Here is a 27,392-nt window from a genome sequence, read left to right as displayed (position 1 = left end):
GGAATAATTGGATTGAGCCTAGATTCCGCAGCGGGGCAGGGAGGTTATTCCAAAGCTCAGTGAATTTGAAGAAAAGGGATTTCCCTAATTTACCTGCATACATGACTCCTTTTAATGAGGGGAAAGATAGTTTGAGTATGTGGGTGGATCTGGTAGTGTCAGGTCTAGAAGAATTCCAGGATAGTGGGATTAGGGGAGGAACAATGCCATGTAGGATCTTGAAAATTAGGCAGGTACATTTAAAGTGAATCCTAGAAATCACCGGAAGCCAGTGAAGTTTTGACAGAAGCGTGGAAACATGATCGAATTTGCTTTTTGCGAAGATTAACCTAGCCGCAGTGTTCTGGATCCGCTGAAGTCTTTGAAGATTTTTCTTGGTTAGACTTAGATAGATGGAATTACAATATTCCAGTCTGGAAAGAATGATTGATTGTACAAGGACAGTAAAATGTTGTTTGCGGATGTAGTTCTCGTAGAAATTCAGGGACATTCTACTTATACCTATCTCTAAAATAAGCATCTCCCTTAGGTATCCATTTAACCTTCTCCTAAATAAGCATCTCCCTTAGGTATCCACTAACTGATTCCTTCAAAGTTAGGTATCTTTCTTCAGTTGCCTATATATTGCCACTGAACCTTGTAACTACTTGAACCCTGTCAAGTTATTCTATCGATAAATCCAGATATCTTATATTTGTATTTCTATACCACAACATGTAACTTACTTAAATCGTTGTAATGTAATTCTCTCGGTAATGTCCTGATCTCTTTTAACTGTAATCCGCTTAGAACCGCAAGGCATAGGCGGAATAGAAATCACAAATGTAATGTAATGTAAAAGAGCAGACCTAGACCTATCCCAAACTGCAAGCTACAGACCCATAGCGAGCATACCATTCATGATGAGGTTGAGTTTATAGTCACCTCCCAACCAAAAGATTATATTTCAAAATGGAATTTACTGTTAAAATGAACACAGTACAGAAGCATGCTTCATTGATCTGACATCGAGAGTTAGATCAGTATCAAGCACAGGTAAACAAATGTTACTACTACAGTTTGATGTCTCAGCAGCATTTGACATGGTGAACCTCTGCGAAATAGACTAGGTGAAATAGGAATCTCAGGAATGGTATTACAATGGTTCCGAGGATTCCTGATGAAAAGATGCTACAGAATGTTAAAAGATGGAGCCTTCTCTGGATACTGGTCTCCACCATGCAGAGTACCAGAAGGATCTCCCATTTCACCACTATTATAGAACATCTTCATGACCACATTGAACTCGATAAGCCTCAGACCAGGGCAATGGCTCTTCTCATACGCATATGTCTTCCTCCTAAACCCTGCAAGTCTGAACCAAGCAAGTATGACTATAATATTGTCCAGAACGCTAACTAAAGTGCAAGAATGAGCAGGGAGATACCATCTCAAACTAAAGTCTGAAAAAAACAAACTATTATAGTTTGGGTGACATACACACCTAATCCCATCTACTATTACTCTGACAACTGGAACCAGCTTCAACACTGAAGAAACCTCCAAAGTACTGGGAGTCGCTTTAGATAGCTCGTTAAGTTTTGAAGATCATGTTAACAACTTAGTCGGAAAACCCTTTCCTATAGTACAAAAACAAAGAAGGATAAGACTCTACTTCTTTCAACAGCACTACAGGATACTAGTGCAGACAACGATATTGTCACTACTAGACTACTGCGATGCTGTACTCTCAGGTATCTCTGTGAAATTAATGAAATAACTCCAACTGAAATAAAACACTGCAGCAGAACTCATATACTACAACTCAAGATGTTTGGCAGGCAGGAAGTCACCCACACATGCGTGGATGCAGTGCAATGATGTCACAAGCATGTGTGTGCGTGATGTCAATGCATTATAACTGCGCATGCCCTCTCCTGACACGATTTCTTTTGCAAACCTGGACAAAGTGCTGAGAGCAAAATAGGGTGGGGTTGGGGGCGGAGCAAAATGCAGTACTGGGCAGGGCTGGGGCAGAACAGGGCGGGGCCAGAGACGGAACAGGGCAAGGCCTTGTGTCCGGGGTTTTGCAGCCCAAAATCTTGGAACCTTAGGCATAAATTTCTCGACTTATACATGAGCGCAGAAAGAAAAAAGACTTAAAGGACAGCTACTAAAATGATGACTGGTCTTCATAATAAAGCATGTGGAGACAGACAAAGATCAGAACAGAACCTGGCTACACCTTATTCCGGAAGAAACTGAAAACCCTTCTCTTTGATACCTGAACTTTACATGAATCTCTCAGTAGACCAGAGGTGTCAAAGTCCCTTCTCAAGGGCCGCAATCCAGTCGGGTTTTCAGGATTTCTTCAATGAATATACATGAGATCTAGTAGCATACAACGAAAGCAGTTCATGCAAATAGATCTCATGCATATTCATTGAGGAAATCCTGAAAACCCGTCTGGATTGCGGCCCTCGAGGAGGGACTTTGACACCCCTGCAGTAGACCGTTCCTGCTATTTAATCACTTTCCCTTAATTCTCCTCTTCCCCCCTACCTCCCTGACCCTGCTCTGCTCTTTTTTCACACCTTCTTCTCTCTGTAAGTCGCCTTGAGGTATGCGTGATGCACAAACAGATTAGATTAGATCTGAATACATATACTTTGGAAGAAAGGTGGAAAAGGGGAGATAGGACAGAGACATTTACCTTCATGGCATAAATATACAGTAGGTGAGTCTCTTTCATTTGAAAGGAAGCTCGGGAATGAGGGGTGTAATAGGATGAAGGCGATAGGGCAGGGATGTCAAAGTTGGTCCTCGAGGGCTGCAATCCAGTCGGGGTTTCAAGATTTCCCCAATTAATATGCATGAGATCTATTTGCATGCACTGCTTTCATATTCATTGGAGAAATCCTGAAAACCCAGCTGGATTGCGGCCCTCGAGGACCAACTTTGACACCTGTGCGATAGGGGATAGACGAAAAAGCCTCAGAAAATAACTTTTCATGGAAAGGATGGTGGACGCATAGAATGGCTGAAGTTAAGAACTGTATCTGAATTCAAGAAGCACCGAGGATCTACGGAGAGGAAGGGATTGTGGAGTCTATTAGCTGGAGTGGATGGCCATGCTCAATAGGCCATATGGTCTTTATCTGTAAGGGACAAGGGGGCATTAGGAATAAGTTGATAGCTGGTGCCTGGGAAGAATTATAGGCTTTTACACGGCTCAGTTTGAAATAGCTGCAGAGTGACACACGCCTGAGAATATATTACAGTCCAAGCGCATTTTCAAGGTAATGCATTTCCTGCATCAGCTGGACCATGTGAGGAGGGGGGCTGCTGATCCCCCTTTCACCATGGCCTTTCCAGGTTTGAATCTCCCGAGGGTCTGAATCTGGCTTAATTACAGAAGGTAAAAGTGAAAAAACTAATTTGCCACTCTAAATAATGATCCATTAACTAACGAAATGAAGGCGTGCATCTCAGAGCACCACTCTTAGGGATCACATAGGTTTTCACCCCAATTTCTAGTGGTAATGGTTATCTTTCCTCGATGGAATGAGAGAATGGGGGAAATTTGTCCCTGTGTCATTCTGTATGGTACAGCTCATAGGAGTTGCAGGAAGTGCATTAAATGAACACTTAGGGGAGGATTCCAGAAAGCAAGAGACCTAATATGGCTCAATGAAAGGTTCCCTGATGCCACTTTTACATGGACAGAATTCCCAAGTTAAGCAGCCCAGTAATAGCACAACAAATTTGGAACCACCTTTACCCCCTAGTTCACCCCCTACTATAACCAATCTTGGTGACTTATCCTCCCATATAAACCTATTTATATCCCCCTGAAAATGTTCATCAGAGCCTCTGGAGGAATCAATATCGATAAAGTTCGAAACAGGCCATGAGCTAACACTGGAGAACGTTCTCTTGCTCTAGTTCACGAGCCTTGGAGTTGACATTTTCAGGGTAATTCTATAAACATAGAAACATGATGTCAGATAAAGGCCAAATGGCCCATCCAGTCTGCCCATCCGAAGTAACCATTACCTCTTCCTCTCTCCGAGAGATCCCACGTGCCTGTCCCAAGCCCTCTTAAATTCAGACACAGTCTCTGCCTCCACCACCTCTTCTTGGAGACTGTTCCACGCGTCTACCACCATTTCTGTAAAAAAGTATTTACTTAGATTACTCCAGAGCCTGTCACCTCTTAACTTCATCCTATGCCTCTCATTCCAGAGCTTTCTTTCAAATGAAAGAGACTCGACTCGGGCGCATTTACATCACGTAAGTATTTAAACGTCTCTAAGAAAGGACCTATGTGGTGCCTATTCCATGAAGGATAAAAGGAAACTACTTCCCTGATGAAATACTAGTGTAAGGAGGAGCATTAGAGACATATTTTATGGAAAAAGTGTGAGCCACAGCTCTTCAGGAGAAGAGAGAACATGAAATGGGAAGTGGTACTGATAGATTTGGGGGGGGGGGGGGAGAGAGGTGGGCTTTTACGCGTATATTTCTAGTGAGATTTGGCAAACTGTAACTCACCCAGAGCTTTTTTGTTTTGGGAGAAAATGTGTAATTGCATCTTATACTTTTCAGTCCATGATCAACACCTGTCATATAACTAGTTCCAAATAATGCAAAACGGCGCCAATTAGCAAGTGCTTAGGCCTTGCAAGCCTTGGGATGATTGTGCTGAGAGATGTGTAATCTCTTCCGCCTCCTTAACACAGTACCGAACTCATTAAATGCTAATTCATTCACCTCAAAACTCCTGCCCTGCTTCTTTCCGCTCTTACAGATTCCCGTTTCCACACTTCCTTTTAACCTTCGTGCCGCAGATGAGGAAGAGAGCTGCGTTTCCAATTCTTTATGTATTATGTATGGAGGGCAGCGATTTCAATTTCAATAGCTAGACCTCGATTACGGAATGATTTGAACGGGCCACTGAGGTTGTGTCAAGACCTGAAGAGTTTTTAAAAAATCTTTGAAACTTCGCTTCTTTGTTAAGGCTTTTTTTTTTTTTTCCTAAACTGGTAGCTGAAATTGTATGAACGATTAGTCTGATAATAAGTCTATTGTTCTGTCTTCTTCCTTTGTATGTAAATTGTAATCCGCTTAGGTTGTTAAACGGAATAGAAATTTTAACAATAAATAAATACATTTGGTTGAAAAAGAAGCCAAAAAACTGGAGAGGGTTATCATGCCGCTGTACTGGGCCATGGTACGCCTCACCTGGAGTACTGCGTCCAGCACTGGTCGCCGTACATGAAGAAGGACACAGTGCTACTCGAAAAGGTCCAGAGAATAGCGACTAAAATGGTTAAGGGGCTGGAGGAGTTGTCGTACAGTGAGAGATTGGAGAAACTGGGCCTCTTCTCCCTTGAAAAGAGGAGACTGAGAGGGGACATGATCGAAACATTCAAGATACTGAAGGGAATAGACTTAGTAGATAAAGACAGGTTGTTCACCCTCTCCAAGGTAGAGAGAACGAGAGGGCACTCTCTAAAGTTGAAAGGGGATAGATTCCGTACGAGCGTAAGGAAAGTTCTTCTTCACCTAGAGAGTGGTGGAAAACTGGAACACTCTTCCGGAGTCTGTCATAGGGGAAAACACCCTCCAGGGAATCAAGACAAAGTAGATAAAGACAGGTTGTTCACCCTCTCCAAGGTAGGGAGAACGAGAGGGCAATCTCTGAAGTTAAAAGGGGATCGATTCCGTACAAACGTAAGGAAGTTCTTCTTAATCCTGAGAGTGGTACAAAACTGGAACGCTCTTCCGGAGTCTGTCATAGGGGAACCCTCCACGGATTCAAGACAAAGTTAGACAAGTTCATGCCAAACCAGAACATACGCAGGTAGGGCTAGTCTCAGTTAGGGCGCTGGTCTTTGACTAGAGGGCTGCCGCGTGAGCGGACTGCTGGGCACGATGGACCACTGGTCTGACCCAGCAGCGATAATTCTTATGTTCTTATGACGATTCCCCTTCCATACTCCAATATAACCAATCATTTCTTATTACATTTAGGGGTAAAAATGTTAATAGTTGTTTTCATTATAGTTGGAACTTTTACTTTTTACTTAAAAAGCATTATCCACCCCACCCCTCTTTACCAAGCCATGGGAGGAGTTTCTACTGCGGTCTGGAGTGCTAAATTCTCCGACGCTGCTCCAACGGTCAGATTTCCTAGGAGCGTCAGAGCAACATCGCAGCATTTAGTGCTTTGGGCCATGGTAGAAACCTCTATCACAGCTTAGTAAAAAGGGGGTATATTAGGTGATACATTTTCTACTTTCATTTAAGTCATTTATTAAATGTGTTCTTCACCGGGCTTTTACTTTTCTAGCACTTTGAACAACACTGCTTATGTGTCTTCCAGGGGATTAGGGGTTCTGCTGATAGACACTATCTGAGTCTGAATCTGGACAGAGTGGGGGGGGGGGGCTTACCTTGTTTCTCATTTTAGGTTTTTTATTTCTAAGAAAAATATTCGTAGATCGGCAAATGCATGTCGTTACAAACATTTTTGGGATCGGACCTTGGCATTCCAAGCTGGATTAATGAATTCATGTCTGAATCTTCTCGTTTCTCCATTTCTTACTATCAATTTCAAAAAGATCTTAAAACCCACTTATTTAAACAATATAATATACATTATTGATTTTCATATTATCACGTAGTTATAACGTACTTTTAATCTTTTTATCCATACTTATTTTAGTTTATATTGTGGGATTTTTGTATTCATTAGTTTTAATGCTTGTATTAATTACTTATAATTTTATTATGTATGATGTTATTATTATATTGTATTTTGAGTACCTATTGTGTAAACCACTATGAACTGCTGGTTAGGCGGTATTTAAAAATAAAATTATTATTATATTATTACATCGTCTCTCATTTTCAGAGATTAAGTTTAAACCTGTTTTATTCTAAGCCATTGTGCAACTTCGCCAAATCAATTGTTCATGATATGAGGTCAACATTTTGGAGGTCTACAAAGTACAGTAATTAGGTGCCATTTACAAAACAATACCCTGTGATGCCAGCCAGGTATGAAAAGAACATGAAAGAGAATTGGAGGGAGAGGTATTTGAGCCCCAAACTGCCCAGTATGATGTGTTTGCAAGGCGAGAGGCAAATCATTTCAGGTCCTGACCTCGAAGCCCAATATCCATCAAAGACGGAGAAAAGGTCAAGCAAAATAGGAACGCAATCTTTTTGAGGGGCAGAGCCTCAATGACCAAAGGCAAAGGCTCTCCCTGGGAGCCAAATTCACTCCCAAAGGCTGGATCTTCTCACCGTCAGTCAGGCAGAGATGTGCAGCCCCTGTTCTGGTGAAAAGGTCAAATCTGGTAGAGTGCTGAAGGCAGAACTTAACCATCTCTACAAGAATAACTATTGATCTGTGATCAAAGGAACTTTGAATGATGCCGAGCAGAGAGGTTAGAACTATCCTCATGCTGAAACTCCATCTAAAACCTTCAGAAAGGAGGAGAAGACCCCTTTCTCCACAATTTTAGAAACAAACAGCAAGTTAGGAATTGGCCCATAATTTCTAGGGTTAGAAGGATCAGCTTTACGGGGCCTTAACGGCTGATCTAATAGAGGTCTGCTTCTAGAGTGTGGGAACACTACTGACAGACAGACTCACATTTACCAGTGTTCCAAGAAGGGTTGATAAGCCCAAGATCAGCCATGTATTAGTTTATTTCATGGTAAATAAGGTTTTCTTGATCCTAAAGGAGAATCACCAACTGACAGGGATTCCCATAGGGGAGCCCTGGGGTTCATCCAAGAGTTATATACCCGAAGGCTGAAGCTTATCTTAGTGTCAAAATAGTCTTTCCCCTCTATAAAAGGTATATCCCGCACAGGAAAACTTGGAACATCCCTCCCCTTTAGAACCACAGAACTCTGGAACAACCTCTCATCCCCACTCAGAAATTCAAGCTCCTTCCAATCCTTCCGCAAACACTTGAAAACTTGGCTCTTTTCAAAAATCTAATCACCTCCCGTTCTCTAGCACCCAGTCCCTCTCTATCTTCTTAGTCCCTCTCCTATATCCCTTCATTGCAATTCCTTTCCTCTTAACTTCTGTAAACCGTGCCGAGCTCTGCGCTTGCGGAGATGGCGCGGTATACAAACCTAAGGTTTAGTTTAGTGTAGTCATACATAAAGTTTGTCACCAGAAGACAGGTTTCCTCAGGGCCATTCGACAGAGCAGACAAAATCTTTTAAAGCTCTCTCACTGGAGCAACAAACATTCAAGTAATATGGGCATCTAGCCAAAATCTGCCATATTCACAAGTTAGAACAATTTTTGGCAATGGTGCACTTTCTTGCCTGTTACCCAATATGAGACTACCTTGTTAAAGGGGTTACTGCTTCCGGCTATGAAGATTTAACTTACAAATTGGAAGAACCTCTCCAATGCTTCTTACTCTGCTTGGTGGGTTACTGTGTCTACTGTTGTGAAATACAAGAGAATTTATGCTGAAAAGTCTGCTTCATGATATCTGGGACCCTCTCCTCGCTTACTGTGGTAAACATTAGTTCCGTTCCTTCACTCATATTGGAACGACATCTTTGCTCCCTGTTGTTCTTTTTCTTTTCTCGTTGCCAGCTCTATTACAGCTGTCTCTTCTTCTTTCTCATTGCTTATTACGACATCCATACTCAGTTACTACTGTTAATACTTGCATATGCTCTATACTTGCAGTGCTGTTATGATAGATATTGTCCTTATGGTACATGATGGGCCTCTAGCCACTGTAACATCTCTACGGTAAGTAGATGCCTGTTCTTTAAAAATAGTTAGGTATGAGAGATGTTTTGCTTCTGCCTCAATCTTTCTGATCTGAGCACTTGACCCTTAAGAATAGGAAGACCTAAAGCAAAAATCCAGGGACAGTTGAACTATTTTTCCTCCCTAGGGGAATCTTTCTATCCAAGGGATCAGATTCCAGGTTTCAGGCTTCTTATCAAGCTCAAAAGAGAAGAGGTCTGGGGAAAATAAGAGCAGCTTTCCACGAGGGAGTCCATATTTATTTTATGTAAGTTCCAGCCCCAAAAGAGAGTTCTGGGGCTCGGGATTAGAGACAGACTGCCTTGGCAGGAACCAATAAGTGATCTGTCCAAGGGAATGATTGAGTGATAAAGCCATCTGGCAATAAGGGATCCTCTTCTATGGCAAAGACAGCCTTGTGAGTACGAAGAGTCACAAATGGCTTGTAGCCTAAATCTACCATAAGAGAAAAGCTCTCAGTTTTAAAAGGGGCTTCAGCCTAAATGTTCAGATGTTCCAAGGCAGTGATAAAATCACAAACCTCAGCAGAAAGAGGAGAATGAAGGGAGACAAAGCATTAGAAGGATCAAGGTGGGAGAGTTAACTTCCACTTGAATAAGCAGAGTTTCAGAGACAGCTTGTTCCCCTTTCACTGAGAATTTATACCATAAGAACATCAGAATCGCCTTACTGGGTCAGACCAATGGTCCATCAAGCCCAGTAGCCTGTTCTCACGATGGTCAATCCAGGTCACTAGTACCTGGGCAAAACCCAAGGTGTAGCAATATTCCATGCTATCGATCCAGGGCAAGCAGTGGCTTCCTCCATGTCTAACTCAATAACAGACTAAACTAAACTAAACCTTAAGTTTATATACCGCATCCTCTCCACGGAAGTAGAGCTCGGCACGGTTTACAAGAACTTAAAATATAAGAAGAGACAGGAAAAGGTTTACATGAGCTTATAAATAGAGTGGAAGAGAAAGGGGAAAATAGAATTACATGTTAGAGAAGAGCCAAGTTTTCAGTTGCTTGTGGAATAGTTGGAGAGAGCCCAGGTTCCGCAATGGGATAATAAGGTCGTTCCAAAGACCTGTGATTTTGAAGAGAAGTGATTTTCCCAGTTTACCTGCATAGAGAATACCGTGTAGGGAGGGGAAGGATAGTTTATATTTTTGGGCAGGTCTGGTGGAGCCAGGGCACGAGGAGTTAAAGGATAGTGGGATTAGGGAAGGAAGAATGCCGTGAATGATCTTAAAAGCCAGGCAGGAGCATTTGAATTGGATTCTGGAAATCACTGGGAGCCAGTGAAGATTTGCCAGGAGTTGGGAGACATGGTCAGACATGCGTTTTGCAAAGATCAGTTTGGCAGCAGTATTCTGGATAAGCTGGAGTCTTTGAAGGCTTTTTTTTGTTAGGCATAAGTAAATGGCATTGCAGTAGTCAAGTTTGGAGAGGATGATGGATTGAACGAGGACGGCAAAATGTTTTTGGCGAAAGCATGATCTTATTTTCCTTAGCATGTGGAGGCTGAAAAAGCATGATTTTGCCAAGGAGTTGAGGTGGTCGTTGAGGGAGAAAGAAGAATCAATAATGATGCCAAGGACTTTGCTTGAGAACTCAAGGTGTAGGGCAGCGCCTGTGGGTAGTGCGAAGAGGGTAGGCAGGTGTTCTAACTTTGGGACGAGCCAGAGTAATTTTGTTTTTGATTCGTTTAGTTTCATCTGTACTGAGAGGGACCAGGAGTGGAGTCTCCTTATGCAAGATGTAATGTTTTCGTGGAGGTTGGTGAGGTTCAATGCCAAAAAATGCAAGGTCATGCACCTTGGCGGCAAAAATCCATGCAGGACTTACACCCTAAATGGTGAGATCCTAGCAAGGACTGTAGCAGAACGTGACTTGGGGGTGATTATTAGCGAAGACATGAAGACTGCCAATCAAGTGGAGAAAGCTTCATTCAGGGCTAGACAAATCATGGGCTGTATCCGTAGAAGTTTCGTCAGCCATAAGTCCGAGGTCATAATGTCGTTGTACAGATCCATGGTGAGACCCCATCTGGAATACTGTGTACAATTCTGGAGGCCGCATTATCAAAAAGATGTGCGGAGAGTTGAGTCGGTTCAGCGAATGGCCACCAGGATGGTCTCAGGACTCAAGGATCTCCCGTATGAGGAACGACTGGGTAAGTTGCAGCTGTACTCACTCGAGGAACGCAGAGAGAGAGGGGAGACATGATCAAGACGTTCAAATATGTCACGGGCCGTATCGAGGTGGAAGAGGATCTCTTTTTCCTTAAAGGACCCACGGCAACAAGAGGGCATCCGTTGAAAATCAGGGGTGGGAAATTTCATGGCGACACCAGAAAATATTTCTTCACCGAAAGGGTGGTTGACCGCTGGAATAATCTTCCACAACAGGTAATTGAGGCCAGCAGTGTGCCAGATTTTAAGAAAAGATGGGATTGGCATGTGAGATCTCTTCATGGAGGTAGTTAGGGGGTGGGCCATTAGTGTGGCCAGACTAGAGCGTGGCCCTTTTCTGCCGTCATTTTCTATGTTTCTATGGTTCTGGTCTGTTTCAAAGAGCTTCAATAAGGACATATAGATGTTAAAGAGAATAGGGGATAGGGGTGATCCCTGAGGGACACCGCAAGAAGGAGACCAAGGAACGGACGTGGTGCCGTTTCAGTTGACAATGTAGGAGCAGGAGCGAAGGAAGTTTGAGAACCAGTTTAGGACAGTAGAATCAATTCCTATCTCGGAAAGTTGATAAAGTAGTATGTCGTGGTGGACGACATCGAAAGCAGCAGAGAGATCGAATTATAAAAGAACAGTGAATTTGTTTTGAGAATGTAGTTGTTGCACCTTTGATATTAGGGAAACTAGGAGGAACTCGGTGCTGAAGCTGGGTCTGAAGCTATGTTGATAGGGGTGGAGAATGGAGAATCTCTCTAGTTAAGAAGAGAGCTGGGTAGCGAATATGGTCTCAAGCAGTTTAATTAGTCTGTGTCACATTGTCAAAAGTGACACAGACAAGAGGTCATGGACTGAAGCTGAGGGGCAGCAGGCTCAGGACAAATGTCAGAAAGTTCTGTTTCACACAGCGAGTGGTGGACGCTTGGAATGCTTTCCCGGAGGAAGTGGTGATGGAGACTACCATTCTAGGTTTCAAGAGTAAGTTGGATGCACACCTCCTTGCAACTGGGAGCACCTGGCTTGGCCTCCGCGTGTGCGGGTCACCGGAATATATGGACCTAAGGTCTGATCCGGTGAAGGCGTTTCTTATGTTCTTATGATATTTGCTATGGGGCGGTAGTTCGAAGGTGAGGAAGGGTCGAGATCGGCTTTTTTCAGAAGAGGGGATAAGGCAATGTGGACTGTGGACTTTTCCCCCAGGAACTTGTCCAAACCTTTCTTAAAACCAGCTACGCTATCAACTCTTACCACATCCTCTGGCAACGCGTTCCAGAGCTTAACTAGTCTCTGAGTGAAAAAATTTCCTCCTATTGGTTTTAAAAGTATTTCCCTGTAACTTCATTGAGTGTTCCCTAGTCTTTGTAATTTTTGACAGAGTGAAAAATCGATCCATATGTACCCGTTCTACTCCACTCGGGATTTTGTAGACGTCAATCATATCTCCCTCTTTCTTCAAGTGACGTCTCCTCCCACCATTACTTCATTACTCCTCCCCTGTTCTGGAGATTTTACAAAACAGTCCCAACACAGTACTCTCAAAGAACCACTAGAGGTCTCTGCCATATAGGGATATAAGATGAAGTTGAGAGGTGACATGCTCAGGAGTTATCTAAGGAAATACTTTTTTACAGAAGGGGTGGTAGATGTGTGGAACAGTCTCCCGGAAGAGGTGGTAAAACAGAGACTGCGTCTGAATTCAAGAAAGCCTGGGATAGGCAAGTGGGATCTTTTAGAGAGAGGAAGAGATAATGGTTACTGTGGATGGGCCATTTAGTCTTTATCATAAAAATCTTACCTGGTAAATTATAATTTTAATCCACATTACCATGAGCAGTAGGTATAATTATGTGACCGCAGAGAAGACGGAAAAGGAGACACTGAAGGAAAGGGTGTAATGGATTTTTCCACCACTAAAAGGGGCAAGGTTTGAACTGAGTCCTGTTCAAAGGTGGCACAGTCGAGAGAGTGCTGTTGCCAAAGAGTAGGGATGCCAGATTGTCTCTTTGAAAAAAGAGGACACCTGACCCTGCCCCATTCCTCCCCCAGCCCCGCCCCATTCTGTCTCTGCCTCCATCCCACTCCTCCCCCCCAGCTCCGCCCCCTGAGCTTGAAGGCCCCAAGCTCTAAGGCCAGGGCGCATGTGCGGATGTCAACGCAATGACATCACCCACATGCACGTGACGGCCACGCACGTGCAAAGGCTTCCAGATGCGGCCTCCGAGCTCAGGATTTCCACAACCGGGTTTTGGAAATCCCTCTGGGTGCCCGGAAATATCCTCTAAAAAGAGGACATGTCCGGCTTTTCCCAGACATATGGTAATCCTAACATAGGGTCTTGATCTAGCCTACGGCTTTGGAGACTGTCTCCCCCCCACATGCATTTTTATGCCTTTTTAATGTAGTTTATCACTGTTTATGTTTTATGGTTCATGTGGAGGACTTTGAGGTGACTTTTTAAAAAATCATTTATTAGTTTACTTAAGTCATTATTTATTTATATATTGTGATTTATTATGTAATTCTGAGATGTGTAATGATTTTATTGTTCTTTTTAGTCTCAAATATTGATTTCATTTCACAGTAATGTTTAGGCCCTGAAGCAGCCCCCACTGGGTGAAACACGGCCGTGTCGGGTGTTCTGCTTTGAATTATTTTCAGCTTAAGTCCAAAGGATACAAATAATCATGAGCTTTAAATGTACACAACGGTGACAGGTGCAGCTTGAAACATAGAAACATAGAAAAAAGCAGCAGAAAAGGGCTAAAGCCCACCAAGTCTGCCCATTCCAAGTATCCCCTCCCCTGAATTTACTCCCTTAAAACGTCCAATTATATGTGGACTATTGAATACACATACGAATTGAAACCGACTTAGATGTTTCCAATAACTCGTTTTCTGTGTGGGTGAATGTTGAGCTCGAGATCCTGTTTTACAAATGAAACTCAAACAGTAGAACAGTAAAACTGCTTTACTTCTCTTTCATCAACAAATGGGTGATTGCTTCTTCTGCTAATTACATGCATTTAATTGCAAAAAGCATGTAAAATAGTACAAATAATAAGAATTACAACTGTTCTTCTAATGTTTATTGATCGTCTAACTCAAGGCCTGGCCAGAAGTAGATTATAACTGACACTTGTGATAGATAATAGATCCATTAATTTGCTCCCTACACACTTTGGCAGTTCAGTTCCATCATCAGTAAATTACTTGTAATTTAATTTTGCTCGAAATGGTCCTCCCAGAATCCTTTTTGCTACCGTCTCAGTGGACTGAAGCTCGTCGGAAGCTTGCGTGACTGTGATAGAAGCCTTCAATTATCTCAGCAACTTACTCCTTTCCAATTACACTTCTCCCTCCGTATTCGCGGTGGATGCGGGCTTCCAATAGGCGCGAATATTGAAAAACCACAAATAACTTTTTATATGTTATTCACGGTTTTAAACAAACGCCATCATTTTTACTAATGAAACCGCGAATAACCAGCGATTTCAGGGCAGGCAAGCAATTTGTCAGAAGAACTCCGCTATTACTGTTCAATGCCAGGATAGAGCAAAACATAACAAGCAAAGGGTCCCCGGCAGCACTTCATGGTAGACATTTTCTTCTACTCCCAGAGGAAAGCTCTTCCAACATGACCACCGAATTCAAGCCTGGGGGGGGGGGGGGCAGCTGTGTGACTTACTCCATGGCTACGCTTACTTCCAAACACCAGCTCCTCCCTACCACTCACTCCAAACTTTATGTAGTCAGGCAAGCCGCTCAATCGCGCATGCTGCTTCACCCTGTTCCCGGTCCTCCAGGCGACACTGACATGTCACTCAGCCAATCAACTATCCCAGCTATGTGACTGGCAGTCCATTTCCTGACAGCCAGCACAGGAAACCAATGGCAGTCTACGCAATCCCACCTTCCTTGCTTCGATGCGTCAGCCCGCCCCTTCGCTCCCCCTGTCGCCACTGGATTTCAGGGTACTGTACAGAACGTGGAAAAAAATGGAGTGATGACGTTTTTTGGGGGATGGCGTCAGTGGCCGAAAAATCGCAGATAATTGAAACCGCGGGTACGGAAATCGCAAATATGGAGGGAGAAGTGTATAAACAACATACTGTATTGTGAATCAGCAAACACACGATTGGGGAGGAGAAAGCGACCAGTGGCTCAGGCCTTTATAGTGTTGTTGGGTTTCAAGTTTGTTTAAATTGTGTTATCCCGCTTATCAAGCTTCTAAGCGGCATACAGAGGTAAAAATATCAAATCTGGATCTCAATAACAGACGTACAGGATCAGACTATAGGTTAGGGCACAGGTGTCAAAGTCTCTCCTCGAGGGCCGCAATCCAGTCGGGTTTTCAGGATTTCCCCCATGAATATGCATGAGATCTATTTGCATGCACTGCTTTCATTGTATGCTAACAGATCATTAGGGGAATCCTGAAAACCCGACTGGATTGCGGCCTTTGAGGAAGGGCTTTGACACCCTTGGGTTAGGGGCTAGAAATACAATCGTAGATGGTAAGTACAACAGGGAGGGGAAGGATTTCATCTGTGTGATAATTAGGGAACTATAACTCGAAGGCATCTTTGAATTAGAAGGTCTTTAAATTTGATTTGAATTGATCTAGCCAAGGTGCTTGTTTATGGTATCCATATTTTAAATTAATTTATTAAACAAATTTCTATTCATATTATTTTATTTGTTGGGCTTTATTAACGCCCTTTTCACAGTTACTCTCTGTCCCGGCAGGCTCACAATCTTAACTGGGGTATTTCAGGCAATGGAGTCACAGGGAGCAGGCTGGGATTGTTCCTCATCCCCGCATAAACTCAATTTCCCTGTCCCGTCCCCGTGGGTTTTGTCGCTCTTCCTGTCCCATTCCTTTAGCCTCTGCCTTAACCGCACAAGCCTCGAACACTTATGACTTTATAGTGTTTGAGGCTTGTGCAGATGAGGGCGGAGCTTGCAGGAATGGGGCAGGGACAGGAATAGAACTCGTGGGGATGGGGAAAAATTTGGCCCCGTGTCATTCTCTACTCCTACTCACGCATCTCTCAGCGACCCGGAAAATTCTCCTGCTCCTGCTGTGCAGCAGAGGCATTTATTGAGGGAGGGGGGGGGGTCATATGTATAACTTCTAAAGCAGGGATCTCAAAGTCCCTCCTCGAGGGCTGCAATCCAGTCGGGTTTTCAGGATTTCCCCCATGAATATGCATGAGATCTATGTGCATGCACTGCTTTCAGTGCACATTCATTGGGGAAATCCTGAAAACCCGACTGGATTGCGGCCCTCAAAGAGGGACTTTGAGATCCCTGTTCTAGAGGGATGTAACATGGGCGGAGCATGAGCAGGCTGTGGGCGTGGCACCCAGCACAACAAGCAACTTATGGAATAATATCAGTCGCACACATAGATGTGTCCTCTTACACCAACCGTTGCCCTGGGGTAACCTTTATCGCTGCTAGAAATCTCTAATGTCAGGCATGCCTAAAGTGGTTCTCGTGGTACTGAATTCAAAGCACCTTCTAAATGTAATGCTCAGCCTTCCTGCCTGGTACGGCAGTGCCCTGGTGGAATTATCAGGAGGAGCAGCTTGAGAACCTGAGGACCTGGGTTCAGTTCCCACTGCAGCTCCTTGTGACCCTGGGCAAGTCACTTAACCCTCCATTGCTCAAGGCGCAAAATAAGGACCTGTATAGAATGTGTCGACTGCTTTGACTGTACCAATAATAAGGCCCAGCCTCTTTCCTTAATTTTTAGAGATCCTTTGTAATCATTTACTCTGTTTCAGTGGTGTCGTCCCATGCGCTGCTCCTTCCCACCCACGCTAATCCTTCCCACCACTTCCCACTCGCGCTCTCCATTCCCCCCATGCACCTCTGTAAACCTTCACCAGAGCGAATGGCTTCTCCAGCCTGCTGCTCTCGCCAGCGTTGGGTTTCCCTCTGACGCCACTTCCTGACCCCGCGACCTGGAAGCAATTCAGAAGGGAACCAGGCCAGCTTGAGCAACAGCCAGGAGAAGTTGCTCACTCTGGCGAAGATCTGCAGAGGTATGGGCTGGGGGGGGAGGGATGTCGCGAGCGGGGCATGGTGTGGCGAGGCAGTGAGGTGCTGGTGCCCCCCATCGAGACGGCACGTGGGGCGGTCCATCCCTTCTGCTCCCCCTTACCATGCCACTGCTCTGTTGAATGTAAGAGTTACAAGGTCTTCTACTGATATTCAACAAAGCCGACCACAATAATTAATACCTACATCTGGGCTTACCAAACCATGAATATGCATGATGCAGATTTGCATATACCAGCACCTTTCATGCATACAAATTTTCCACTTGTACGTTCACTGTGGATCTATCCTCAAAACCCAACCAGCTATGGGGTCCTCAGAAGAGGTTTAGCGATTCCAATACATAGAAACAGTAAACATCCACTGATCACGTCACCCCCAACAAGGGTCGGAAGCCATCAGAAGTGAAGAAAACGCTGCTCTGGACTGTTTCTTGCTCTTTTACAAATGTTACTAAAGAAAGACAGGATATTTTCCCCCCCATCTACTGATGCTTTTGAAGTTCACCCTGAAGATGATCACCGGGAAGCGTTCTACTTTCGGGAGCATCCAGCTCCAAACGATGATTTTTGTTCCAAGTCCTGTCAAAGCCAGGCAGGTTCCCAGGCCCAGGAGAAAGGCAGCTCTCAGGAACAAACCCACAGAGCGGCTCGTGCTCAAACGCTTAAGCGTGTCTGCTTCCCAGAATCTGTGGTACCGGGGATTCTCTTCCAAAGAAACGCCACACACTCAAATCCACAAGAATCCACTTACTATTATAAAGAGCTCAGTCCACAGACTCTTTATACCCCACCCTGAAATGGGGCTTGGTCTTGCAACTCTTTTTTCCAGTTTCGGTCATTTTATTAAAGCAGATTTTCAGGATAGGACATGAAATAGTGTGGTGGCCATGTTAGTCCACTTTCCAAGGTAATATAAAGAAATAAAATTAAGGAAATAAGGTGATACTTTTTTTATGGGACTAACTCAATGCATTTAATGATGAGCTTTCGAAGGTAACCTTTCTTCTTCAGATCAGAAAAAAGCAAATGCTGACCAATACCAGTATATATAAGGAAAACCTGAAAGCATTTGGGGGATAGGAAGAGGGAGGGGTGGGTGGGCAGGAGACAGAGAAGTGACAAAGCACTTTTAAATTGATTTATAGTGTGAAAGAAAGCTCAGATCTTTGTTAAGTCCTGTCTGGTAGGTGTCAAAATAGTTCAGAATATTAATTTCAAAGGTCTTACGTTCTTGGATTCTCTTAAAATTTCCTTTCACCAGAAAATCATTCCTGCAGTTTCACCACATTTAAAGAAACTCATACCTAACCATCCTTCTGTGGGCACATTCTAGATGCTGCCAAAAATCCATAAACCTGGCAGACCAATTATATCTGGTATTGGCACGCTCACGGAAGAAAAATCTGGATTTTTAGAAGGGGTTCTTAAACTCTAAGGGCCAGATTCTGTAACCAGCATCTATGTCGGTGGCCACCTTAAAAGCAGACCGGTTACAGAATCGCGGCTGAAATGCAGGCCCGAAAACCCTGGCCTACATATGATCCACCTATCTTTGCTGCTTTGGGATCCTAAAGTCAGGTTGTAGCAGCCATAAACTGATCTTGGCAGGGGAAGTTATTCCTGATCCAGCTGAGCTGGTAGTGCTCCCTGAAGCTACAGCTGATTGGGGGGAGAAATGCCACTGCCACAATCAGCTGGGCGGCTGTGGCAGAGGACCCCCCCTGACATCAGCAGGAGGAATGCTCACTCCCTCCTGCTGGAACTCCTGAAGCACCCCCAACCGTGATAGGCAGGAGGGATGCCCACTCCTTAACTGCCTGCAGGCCCCCCTGAACCCATGACCCGCCCCAACCGCTGATACCCCTGAACCCCCAAAACCCCAACCCCCCCTGTACCTCCAAACATGCAGTGTGTTAAGTGAGGCAACAAAATGGAAAAATGCTTACTGGAAAGGAAGTGCTGTGACGTAGGACCGAAGTCCCGATGCGCCTCGTGCAAATGCCTGATGCGGTCATCAATAGAGACCTGAGGAGAAAACCAGAAACACATTACACCTCTCAACACACACTCACAATATCCCCCCAAACACATATAACCAATACACACAAACATATTATTTGCTCATTTCTGACCCGAAAAAGAAGGTCTTGCCTTCAAAAGCTAGTCAATAAAAAAAGGTAACATCCCAATCTCAGATATTCTAGATGGGAGATTCTCGTAATAGAATAGCTCTTTCTGCAGATGACATCTTAATGTATGTGGGAACCCCGACTATGTCACTTCCGGTCATTCTAGTTCAAGTTCAATTTATTTTATACACTGCAAATAAAAAACCAAGGTTAAAATCTGAAGGAACTGGAGGATTTTGGAATTGTTGGACGATTTGAAGTTAACTTGGACAAAACGGTAATTTGGGGGATTCCCGTGGAGAGGAATGGCCAGTAGGAAAAAGGAGGTATTGATACCCCTGTATAAAACTCTGATGAGACCTCATTTAGAATATTGTATACAATTCTGGAGACCGCGCCTTCAAAAAGATATAAAAAGGATGGAGTTAGTCCAGAGAAAGGTTACTAAAACGGTGTGTGGTCTTCATCATAAGGCATACGGGGACAGACTTAAAGATCTCAATCTGTATACTTTGGAGGAAAGGCGGGAGAGGGGAGATATGAGAGAGACATTTAAATAGCTATGTGGCATAAATGCACATGAGTCGAGTCTTTTATTTGAAAGGAAGCTCTGGAATGAGAGGGCAGAGGATGAAGTTAAGAGGGCTCCGGAGTAATCTAAGGAAATACATTTTACAAAAAGGGTGGTAGATGCGTGGAATAGTCTCCCAGAAGAGGTGGTGGAGACAGAGACTGTGTCTGAATTCAAGAGGGCCTGGGACAGGCATGTGGGATCTCTTAGAGAAAGAAAGAGATAATGGTTACTGTGGATGGGCAGATTGGATGGGCCATTTGGCCGTTATCTGCCATCATGTTTCTATCAGTCTGAAAAGAATTTATTTCAACACAATTTTCCATTTAAATGGGCAAAATCTCAAATTGGGCATTTGGGATTTCAACTTAGTAGGGATTTGCAGTTATTGTATACTTAAAATTATGATGTCATCTTTAAGCAAATGGAGGGAGAATTGGCTGTCTTGGTGGGATCAATTTGTGGCTCTTAAGATGATTATTTTTACCTTGTTTGTTGTTTCTATTTCAAACTTTATCGATATTGATTCCTCCAGAGGTTCTGATGAACATTTTCAGGGGGATACAGATAGGTTTATATGGGAGGATAAGTCACCAAGATTGGTTATAGTAGGGGGTGGACTAGGGGGTAAAGGTGGTTCCAAATTTGTTGTGCTATTACTGGGCTGCTTAACTTGGGAATTCTGTCCATGTAAAAGTGGCATCAGGGAACCTTTCATTGAGCCATATTAGGTCTCTTGCTTTCTGGAATCCTCCCCTAAGTGTTCATTTAATGCACTTCCTGTAACTCCTATGAGCTGTACCATACAGAATGACACAGGGACAAATTTCCCCCGTCGGAACTCATTTTTAACGTTCCGTCCCTGTGACTTCTTTTCCTGTCCCTGCCAGCTCTGTTCTCATCTGCACAAGCCTCAAACACCTTAAAATCATAAATGTTCAAGGCTTATGCGGTCAAGGCAGAGCTTACAGGAATGGGGCAGGGACAGCGACAAAACTCATGGGAATGGGATGGGTAAATTGAATTCCTGTGGGGACGGGAAAAAATTGTCCCCATGCCATTCTCTACACTGCACCGCTCTAGAAATCAAAATGTAGCAAAAGTGAGCCAAGTACAGGACAATGAAGCCATTGTGACATCACTGATGAGGTTGGCTCTTATTGGTGGAATGAGGCATTGTGACATCACTGATGAGGTTGGCTCTTATTGGTGGAATGAGGCATTGTGACATCACTGATGAGGTTGGCTCTTATTGGTGGAATAAGGCATTGTGACATCACTGATGAGGTTGGCTCTTATTGGTGGAATGAGGCATTATGATGTCACAATAGTAGCTCTGGTTATCAGAGGCTGAAACTTTTCACACTATTTATTTATTCAATTTTCTATTCTGTTCTTCCAAGTAGAGAATGACATGGGGACAAATTTTTCCCCATCCCCGCAGGAACTCATTTTCCCATCCTGTCCTGGCGAGTTCTTTTCCTGTCCCTGCCCCATTTCTCCGTCCTCATCTGCACAAGCCTCAAATACTTTTAAATCCTAAGAACATAAGATTTGCCACTGGTGGGTCAGGCCAGTGGTCCATCGTGCCCAGCAGTCCGCTCTCATGGCGGCCCTTAGGTGAAAGACCAGTGTCCTATTTGAGTCTAGCCCAGGTGTGGGCAACTCAGGTCTTTGATGGCTGGAATCCAATCGGGTTTTCAGGATTTCCCCCAATGAATATGCATGCAAATAGATCTCATGCATATTCATTGGGGAAATCCTGAAAACCCGACTGGATTCCGGCCCTTGAGGACCGGAGATGCGCACCCCTGGTCTAGCCTTACTGCGTTTGTTTTGTTCCAGTAGAAACTTATCCAACTTTGTCTTGAATCCCTGGAGGGTGTTTTCCCCTATAACAACCTCCGGAAGAGCGTTCCAGATTTCTACCACTCTCTGGGTGAAGAAGAACTTCCTTACATTTGAATGGAATCGTAAGTGTTCAAGGCTTGTGCGGTTAAGGTAGAGTTTACAGGAATGGGGCAGAGACTGAATTTTCGGGGACAGAACGGGGATATTAGTTCCTGCGGGGACGGGAAACAAGTTGTCCCCGTGTCATTCTCTACTGTCCCAAATTGCCTCTTTAAATGGATGGTACGACAATCTCTATCTCAAAGAATCCCCAAAGTCTTGTACTGCAATCGTATCTCAAGGCATCCTTGCTCCTAAATCCCAGATTAGATTAGATTAGAGTCATATTGGAGCAAGAGCATCTTTAAGACCTCTATTAAGGACCGCATGATTACTATAGAAACATGATTAATCCCTTTATGAAACACTTGTTAGGGATCTGAGACAAAATGAATATTAAATTTGGTGCCGGTCCAAGGTTTCTTCCAAGGCTTCTTTGCATTCTGAACCGACTTTCCAGGGGGTGGTGGTGGTGTTGGTTTAATTAGATTCCGACCATTTTTTATATGTAGGATAACTATGCCCATTTGACGAGCTAAAGAGTACCTATGTTCTTACCCCTAGAGATAAATTTCCTAGTTTGCAAACCCTTTATTTGCCATCACGGCTGGTTAAGGGATGACACAGAGCATTTTAAAAATGTATGTATGGCCCTGGGCACCCTTAAAGGTCCTATTTCAGTTTTATATGTTTCTTAGTAGAAGGGAATTCATAAAATATGGGTTTATGCTCTCCTGGGAGGCTGATCTGGGCATTGAACTTACTAAAAATGAGTGGAAAAGGATATTAATCTATTTGTGTATTGGTAGAGGAGAATGCTTATAAGATAATTACCAAGTGGTACTATACACCGGACAGACTTTAAGCCATGTTTCCTATGTTAGCAACTGATACGTGTTTATCATATATGGTGGACCTGTGAGAAGATAAAACAATTTTGGTCCTCATCCCTTGGACCCCAAAGCCTGTCTAACGGTAGACGGTTTAAGTTACAAGTGAAATTAAAACAACTGTGTTTAGCATTTGGCTAAATGTGAGATCACCGCCAAGTGGAAGTAATCCAGAGGACCAACCCTATTTGATTGGATTTCATGATTGAGACTGTTGGGAGATTTTGAGAAATTAATATATCAACATCATGGTCGTTATGACCTGGAATGAGAGTCATGGACTCACTCAGCTGCTGTTATTGCTGAAGGGGAAGGATCGAGGTAAGGTGGAAGGGAGGGGATAGGGGAAGGATCGAGGTAAGATGGAAGGGAGGGATAGGGGAAGGATTAAGGTAAGGGGGAAGGGAGGGGATAGGGGAAGGATCTAAGTAAAGGGGAAGGGAGGGGATAGGGGAAAGATCGAGGTAAGCGGAAAGGGAGGGGATAGGGGAAGGATTGAGGTAAGGGGGTAAGGGAATTGTGCCCTTGGGGATATTTTGTCAAGGGGTGGGATTTGGGGGTTGATTTTGGGGCTTGTTGTGGTTGTACACGTGCTTTAATATGGGTATATGGTTTTGTAATTTACTCTGGAAAATTTTTTTTAATAAACACTTATTCATACAAAGAAAGGTAGCATTTTATTTATTTCTATTTCTATACACATACAGAAAAAATATGCACCAATAAACTTAATGTAACACATACATATCCTAAAGATATTCAAATATGCACAACACCCATACAGACAAACATACAGAAACACATGTCTAAAACCCACCACCAGAAATATACAAAAATTGTAGGTGAGTAAGAGGAGTTTGAACTGTATTCGGAAATGGATGTGGAGCAGTGAAGTGATGAGTGTGGCATCTCTCGCGAAATATAAGCACGGATTGAAGGAGAGAGCAATGGTTGAGCGGAAGACCTGAGCGAACCAATTTGCAGTAATCTAAGTTAGCGATGATGAAAGTGTGGATAAGGGTTTTGCTAGAGGGTTCCGAAAGGAGAGGTCGGATTGTGGTAACATTAAAGAGGCTGAAGCGACAGGCTTGCGGAGAAGGAGAGAGAGGAATCAAAGATAACCCAAAGGTTATGAGGAGGAGATAGAAACTTGTATTTGGTGTCATTGGGAAAAGTAGTTCAACATTCAAAACCGAGCTATTCCTTTTATGCAAATGATATTCAGTTGGGATTTTTTTTTTTTCCAATGGATGATTGGACAATGGAGCTGCAACCAAAATTGTCTATGTGTTTACAAGCTGTTAATACATGAATAATGGATCACAAGCTGGCATAGACTGATGTGAGGTTGATTGGGAAGGAAGAAGACTCTAGAGCAGGGGTGTCAAAGTCCCTCCTCGATGGCCGGAATCCAGTCGGGTTTTCAGGATTTTCCCCAATGAATATGCATGAGATCTATTTGCATGCGCTGCTTTCATTGTATGCTAATAGATGTGATGCATATTCATTGGGGAAATCCTGAAAACCCGACTGGATTGCGGCCCTCAAGGAGGGACTTTGAGACCCCTGCTCTAGGTGGTCACAATATATTGAAATCAATAATATGAGAATTCCAATACATAAGCACTTAAGACACTGGGGGGTTTGGTTAGATGCTAGCTTGAGTATGCAGGAACAGGTGTTGGCTGTGATCAGTGCTTAGTAGATTAAAAGTGATGTTGCCATATTATGATTTTAGGATCATTGTGCAAACTGTTACCATTCAGCAATTACATTACTGCGGGGGTGCCCAACACGTCGATTGCGATCTATCGGTAGACTGCAAAGGCAACGCGAGTCGATCGTGGAGTCCAGGATCTTTTCCTATTTGCCCCCCGCTGAAGCCGCTGCAAGGAAGGGCCGGGCGCATGCAGTGATTGCATGCCACCGGCCCACAAGCCTTCCCCCCGATGTCAATTCTGACCCAAATCGCTGCCTGGCTGACCCGAAACTTCCTTTCAGACGTCAGAATTGACATCGGGGGGGGGGGGGGGGGGGGGAAGCTTGTGGGCCCACCGCTTGTGCAGTCTGTATTTTTGTGTGTACCTCTGTTTCCATGTGTGTGTGTAAGAGAAGCAGGAGTGTAAATTTCACCCACATACTACCTTCCCTTGTAACTGTGAAAACTATCCCTGTATTGAGAACCAACACTAACTCTGTATTGTAACATCTTTACAGAAGCTCATGTATTGTTTCACCATTACAAAGCTCATATAAACCACTTTGAATTGACTCCCCCAGTCATTAGCAGTGGAATAGAAGCTTTCAATAAACAATTCTTTAGTGTCTCTCTCTCAACCTCAGTCATAGAAACATCAGCATTCTTCAATGCAAGGCTTGAGGGCCCATTCATATTCTGATTCTTCCTTCTCTCCTTAAAGAATGACACGGGGGTGGGTTCCTGGGGTTAACTTTGGGGACGGGGACAAATTCTGACCCCGTGTCATTCTCTACTTCATTAAGTCACTCACCAACTCAAGCCACAGCAATGGAAACCCTGCTCTACCGACACCTCACTTTGTGACTCCCAGTCCTGTCAAGAGCAAAGCCCAACCCGTTGGGTTTTCAAGATAACTACAATAGGTGGGAAAGAGAGAAATATGCGTGGCGTGAGCCTTATCCAGTTAATTTGGAATTCTGTCTGTGTCTGTGGGGCTTGTGTGTGTGGAATTTTTCTCCTGGAGAGCAATTCCTTCCCATGATGCTTTGCAATGCCGTAGGAATAATAATAATAATAACAATTTATATACCGCAGGACCGTGAAGTTCTATGCGGTTTACAATGATTAAAGAGGTTACAGGCTGAGTGGAATAAAGAAAGTTCAAAATTAGTGATTAACAGTACTAGAGATCATTTGTTGAGGACTAAGATTGCATAGGTTGGTTTCCTAAGTACTTCAGGAATGATCTAGAAACAGGGACGAAGTGTGAGATAATAAAATTTGCAGATGACACCAAACTATTTAGTGGAGCTCGGACTAAAGAGGACTGCAAAGAATTGCAAAGGGACTTGAACAAATTAGGGGAATTGGCGACGAGATGGCAGATGAAGTTCAACGTTGAGAAATGTAAAGTACTACATGTGGGAATCAGAAACTCGAGGTACAGCTATACGATGGGAGGGCTGTCATTGAATGAGAGTACCCAAGAAAGGGACTTGGGGGGTAATGGTGGACATGACAATTATGCCGACGGCACAGTGCGCAGCGGCCGCTAAGAGAGCAAAAAGAATGTTAGGTATAATCAAGAAGGGTATTACTACCAGAACGAAAGAAGTTATCCTATCGTTGTATCGGGCGATGGTGCGTCCGCATCTGGAGTACTGCGTCCAATATTGGTCGCCGTACCTTAAGAAGGACATGGCGTTACTCGAGAGGGTTCAGAGGAGAGCGACACGTCTGATAAAAGGGATGGAAACCCTTTCATACGCTGAGAGATTGGAGAAACTGGGTCTCTTTTCCCTTGAGAAGAGGAGACTTAGAGGGGATATGATAGAGACTTACAAGATCATGAAGGGCATAGAGAGAATAGAAAGGGACAGATTCTTCAAACTTTCAAATAATAAAAGAACAAGAGGACATTCGGAAAAGTTGAAAGGGGACAGATTCAAAACGAATGCTAGGAAGTTCTTTTTTACCCAACGTGTGGTGGACACCTGGAATGCGCTTCCAGAGGACGTAATAGGGCAGAGTACGGTACTGGGGTTTAAGAAAGGATTGGACAATTTCCTGCTGGAAAAGGGGATAGAGGGGTATAGATAGAGGATTACTGCACAGGTCCTGGACCTGTTGGGCCGCCACGTGAGCAGACTGCTGGGCACGATGGACCTCAGGTCTGACCCAGCAGAGGCATTGCTTATGTTCTTATGGGTCCAACTTGCTAATTCTGCTTGGGTCCACCATGCACAATATTAGGAGGATAACTTTGTACATTCTCTGTCTGAACACCAGGGCTCTCTTTCTTGAGACTCTCTCATCTATTACTTGTGTCCATAGTGCACAAATAATGACCGAGAGGCAGCTGGTAAGTCCTTTCTATCTGTGCCCTTCTCTTCCTATGCCAACTCCAGACTCCGTCCCTTCTGCCTTGCAGCGCAGCATGCTTGGAACAAGCTGCCCAAATCCCTACGGCAGGCTCCGTCTCTGGAAGTGTTTAAGGCCCAGTTAAAAGCCCAACTCTTTGAGAGTGTTTTCGACTCCTAACTCCTCTCACCTTGGGTTCTGCATCCCCAACCCTATAGGTCATGTCTGTCTATCTGCCCAAGTTAGATTGTAAGCTCTTCAGAGCAGGGACCGTCTATAAATGTCAACCTACTTCTTTGAGAGTGCTTTTGACTCCTAGCTCCTCTCACCTTGGGTTCTGCATCCCCAACCCTATATGTCATGTCTGTCTGTCCAAGTTAGATTGTAAGCTCTTCTGAGCAGGGACCATATATAAATGTCAGCCCACCTCTTTGAGAGTGCTTTTGACTCCTAAGTTCTCTCACCTTGGGTTCTGCATTCCCTATCCTCTGTCATTTCTGTCTGTACAAGTTAGATTTGTAAGCTTTTCAGAGAAGGGACCGTCTATAAATGTCAGCCCACCTCTTTGAGAATGCTTTCGACTCCTCTCACCTTGGGTTCTGCATTCCCTACCCTCAATGTCATGTTTGCTTCTCCAAGTTAGATTGTAAGCTCTTCTGGGCAGGGACCATATATGTCAGTCCACCTCTTTGAGAATGCTTTCGACTCCTCTCACCTTGGGTTCTGCATTCCCTACCCTCAATGTCATGTT

The 27,392-nt window shown here is 43.9% G+C and overlaps 1 protein-coding gene across 12 annotated transcripts in view; it reads right to left on the bottom strand.

Annotated features, from left to right (window-relative positions):
- Window positions 1-27,392, bottom strand: part of DMD (dystrophin) — a 2,510,493-nt gene that overhangs the window by 233,193 nt on the left and 2,249,908 nt on the right. For all 12 annotated transcript variants that reach the window (XM_033949686.1, XM_033949693.1, XM_033949692.1 and 9 more), the window contains one exon: window positions 18,988-19,066. In XM_033949686.1, the coding sequence (XP_033805577.1) occupies window positions 18,988-19,066 (79 nt within the window). The remainder of the gene's footprint in view (window positions 1-18,987; window positions 19,067-27,392) is intronic.

This window comes from Geotrypetes seraphini, chromosome 6, assembly GCF_902459505.1.
Source record: "Geotrypetes seraphini chromosome 6, aGeoSer1.1, whole genome shotgun sequence".
In the NCBI taxonomy this organism is placed as follows: Eukaryota; Metazoa; Chordata; class Amphibia; order Gymnophiona; family Dermophiidae; genus Geotrypetes; species Geotrypetes seraphini.
The sequence above is the reverse complement of the archived record's forward strand: the minus strand, read 5'-3'. Positions and strand labels throughout refer to the sequence as shown.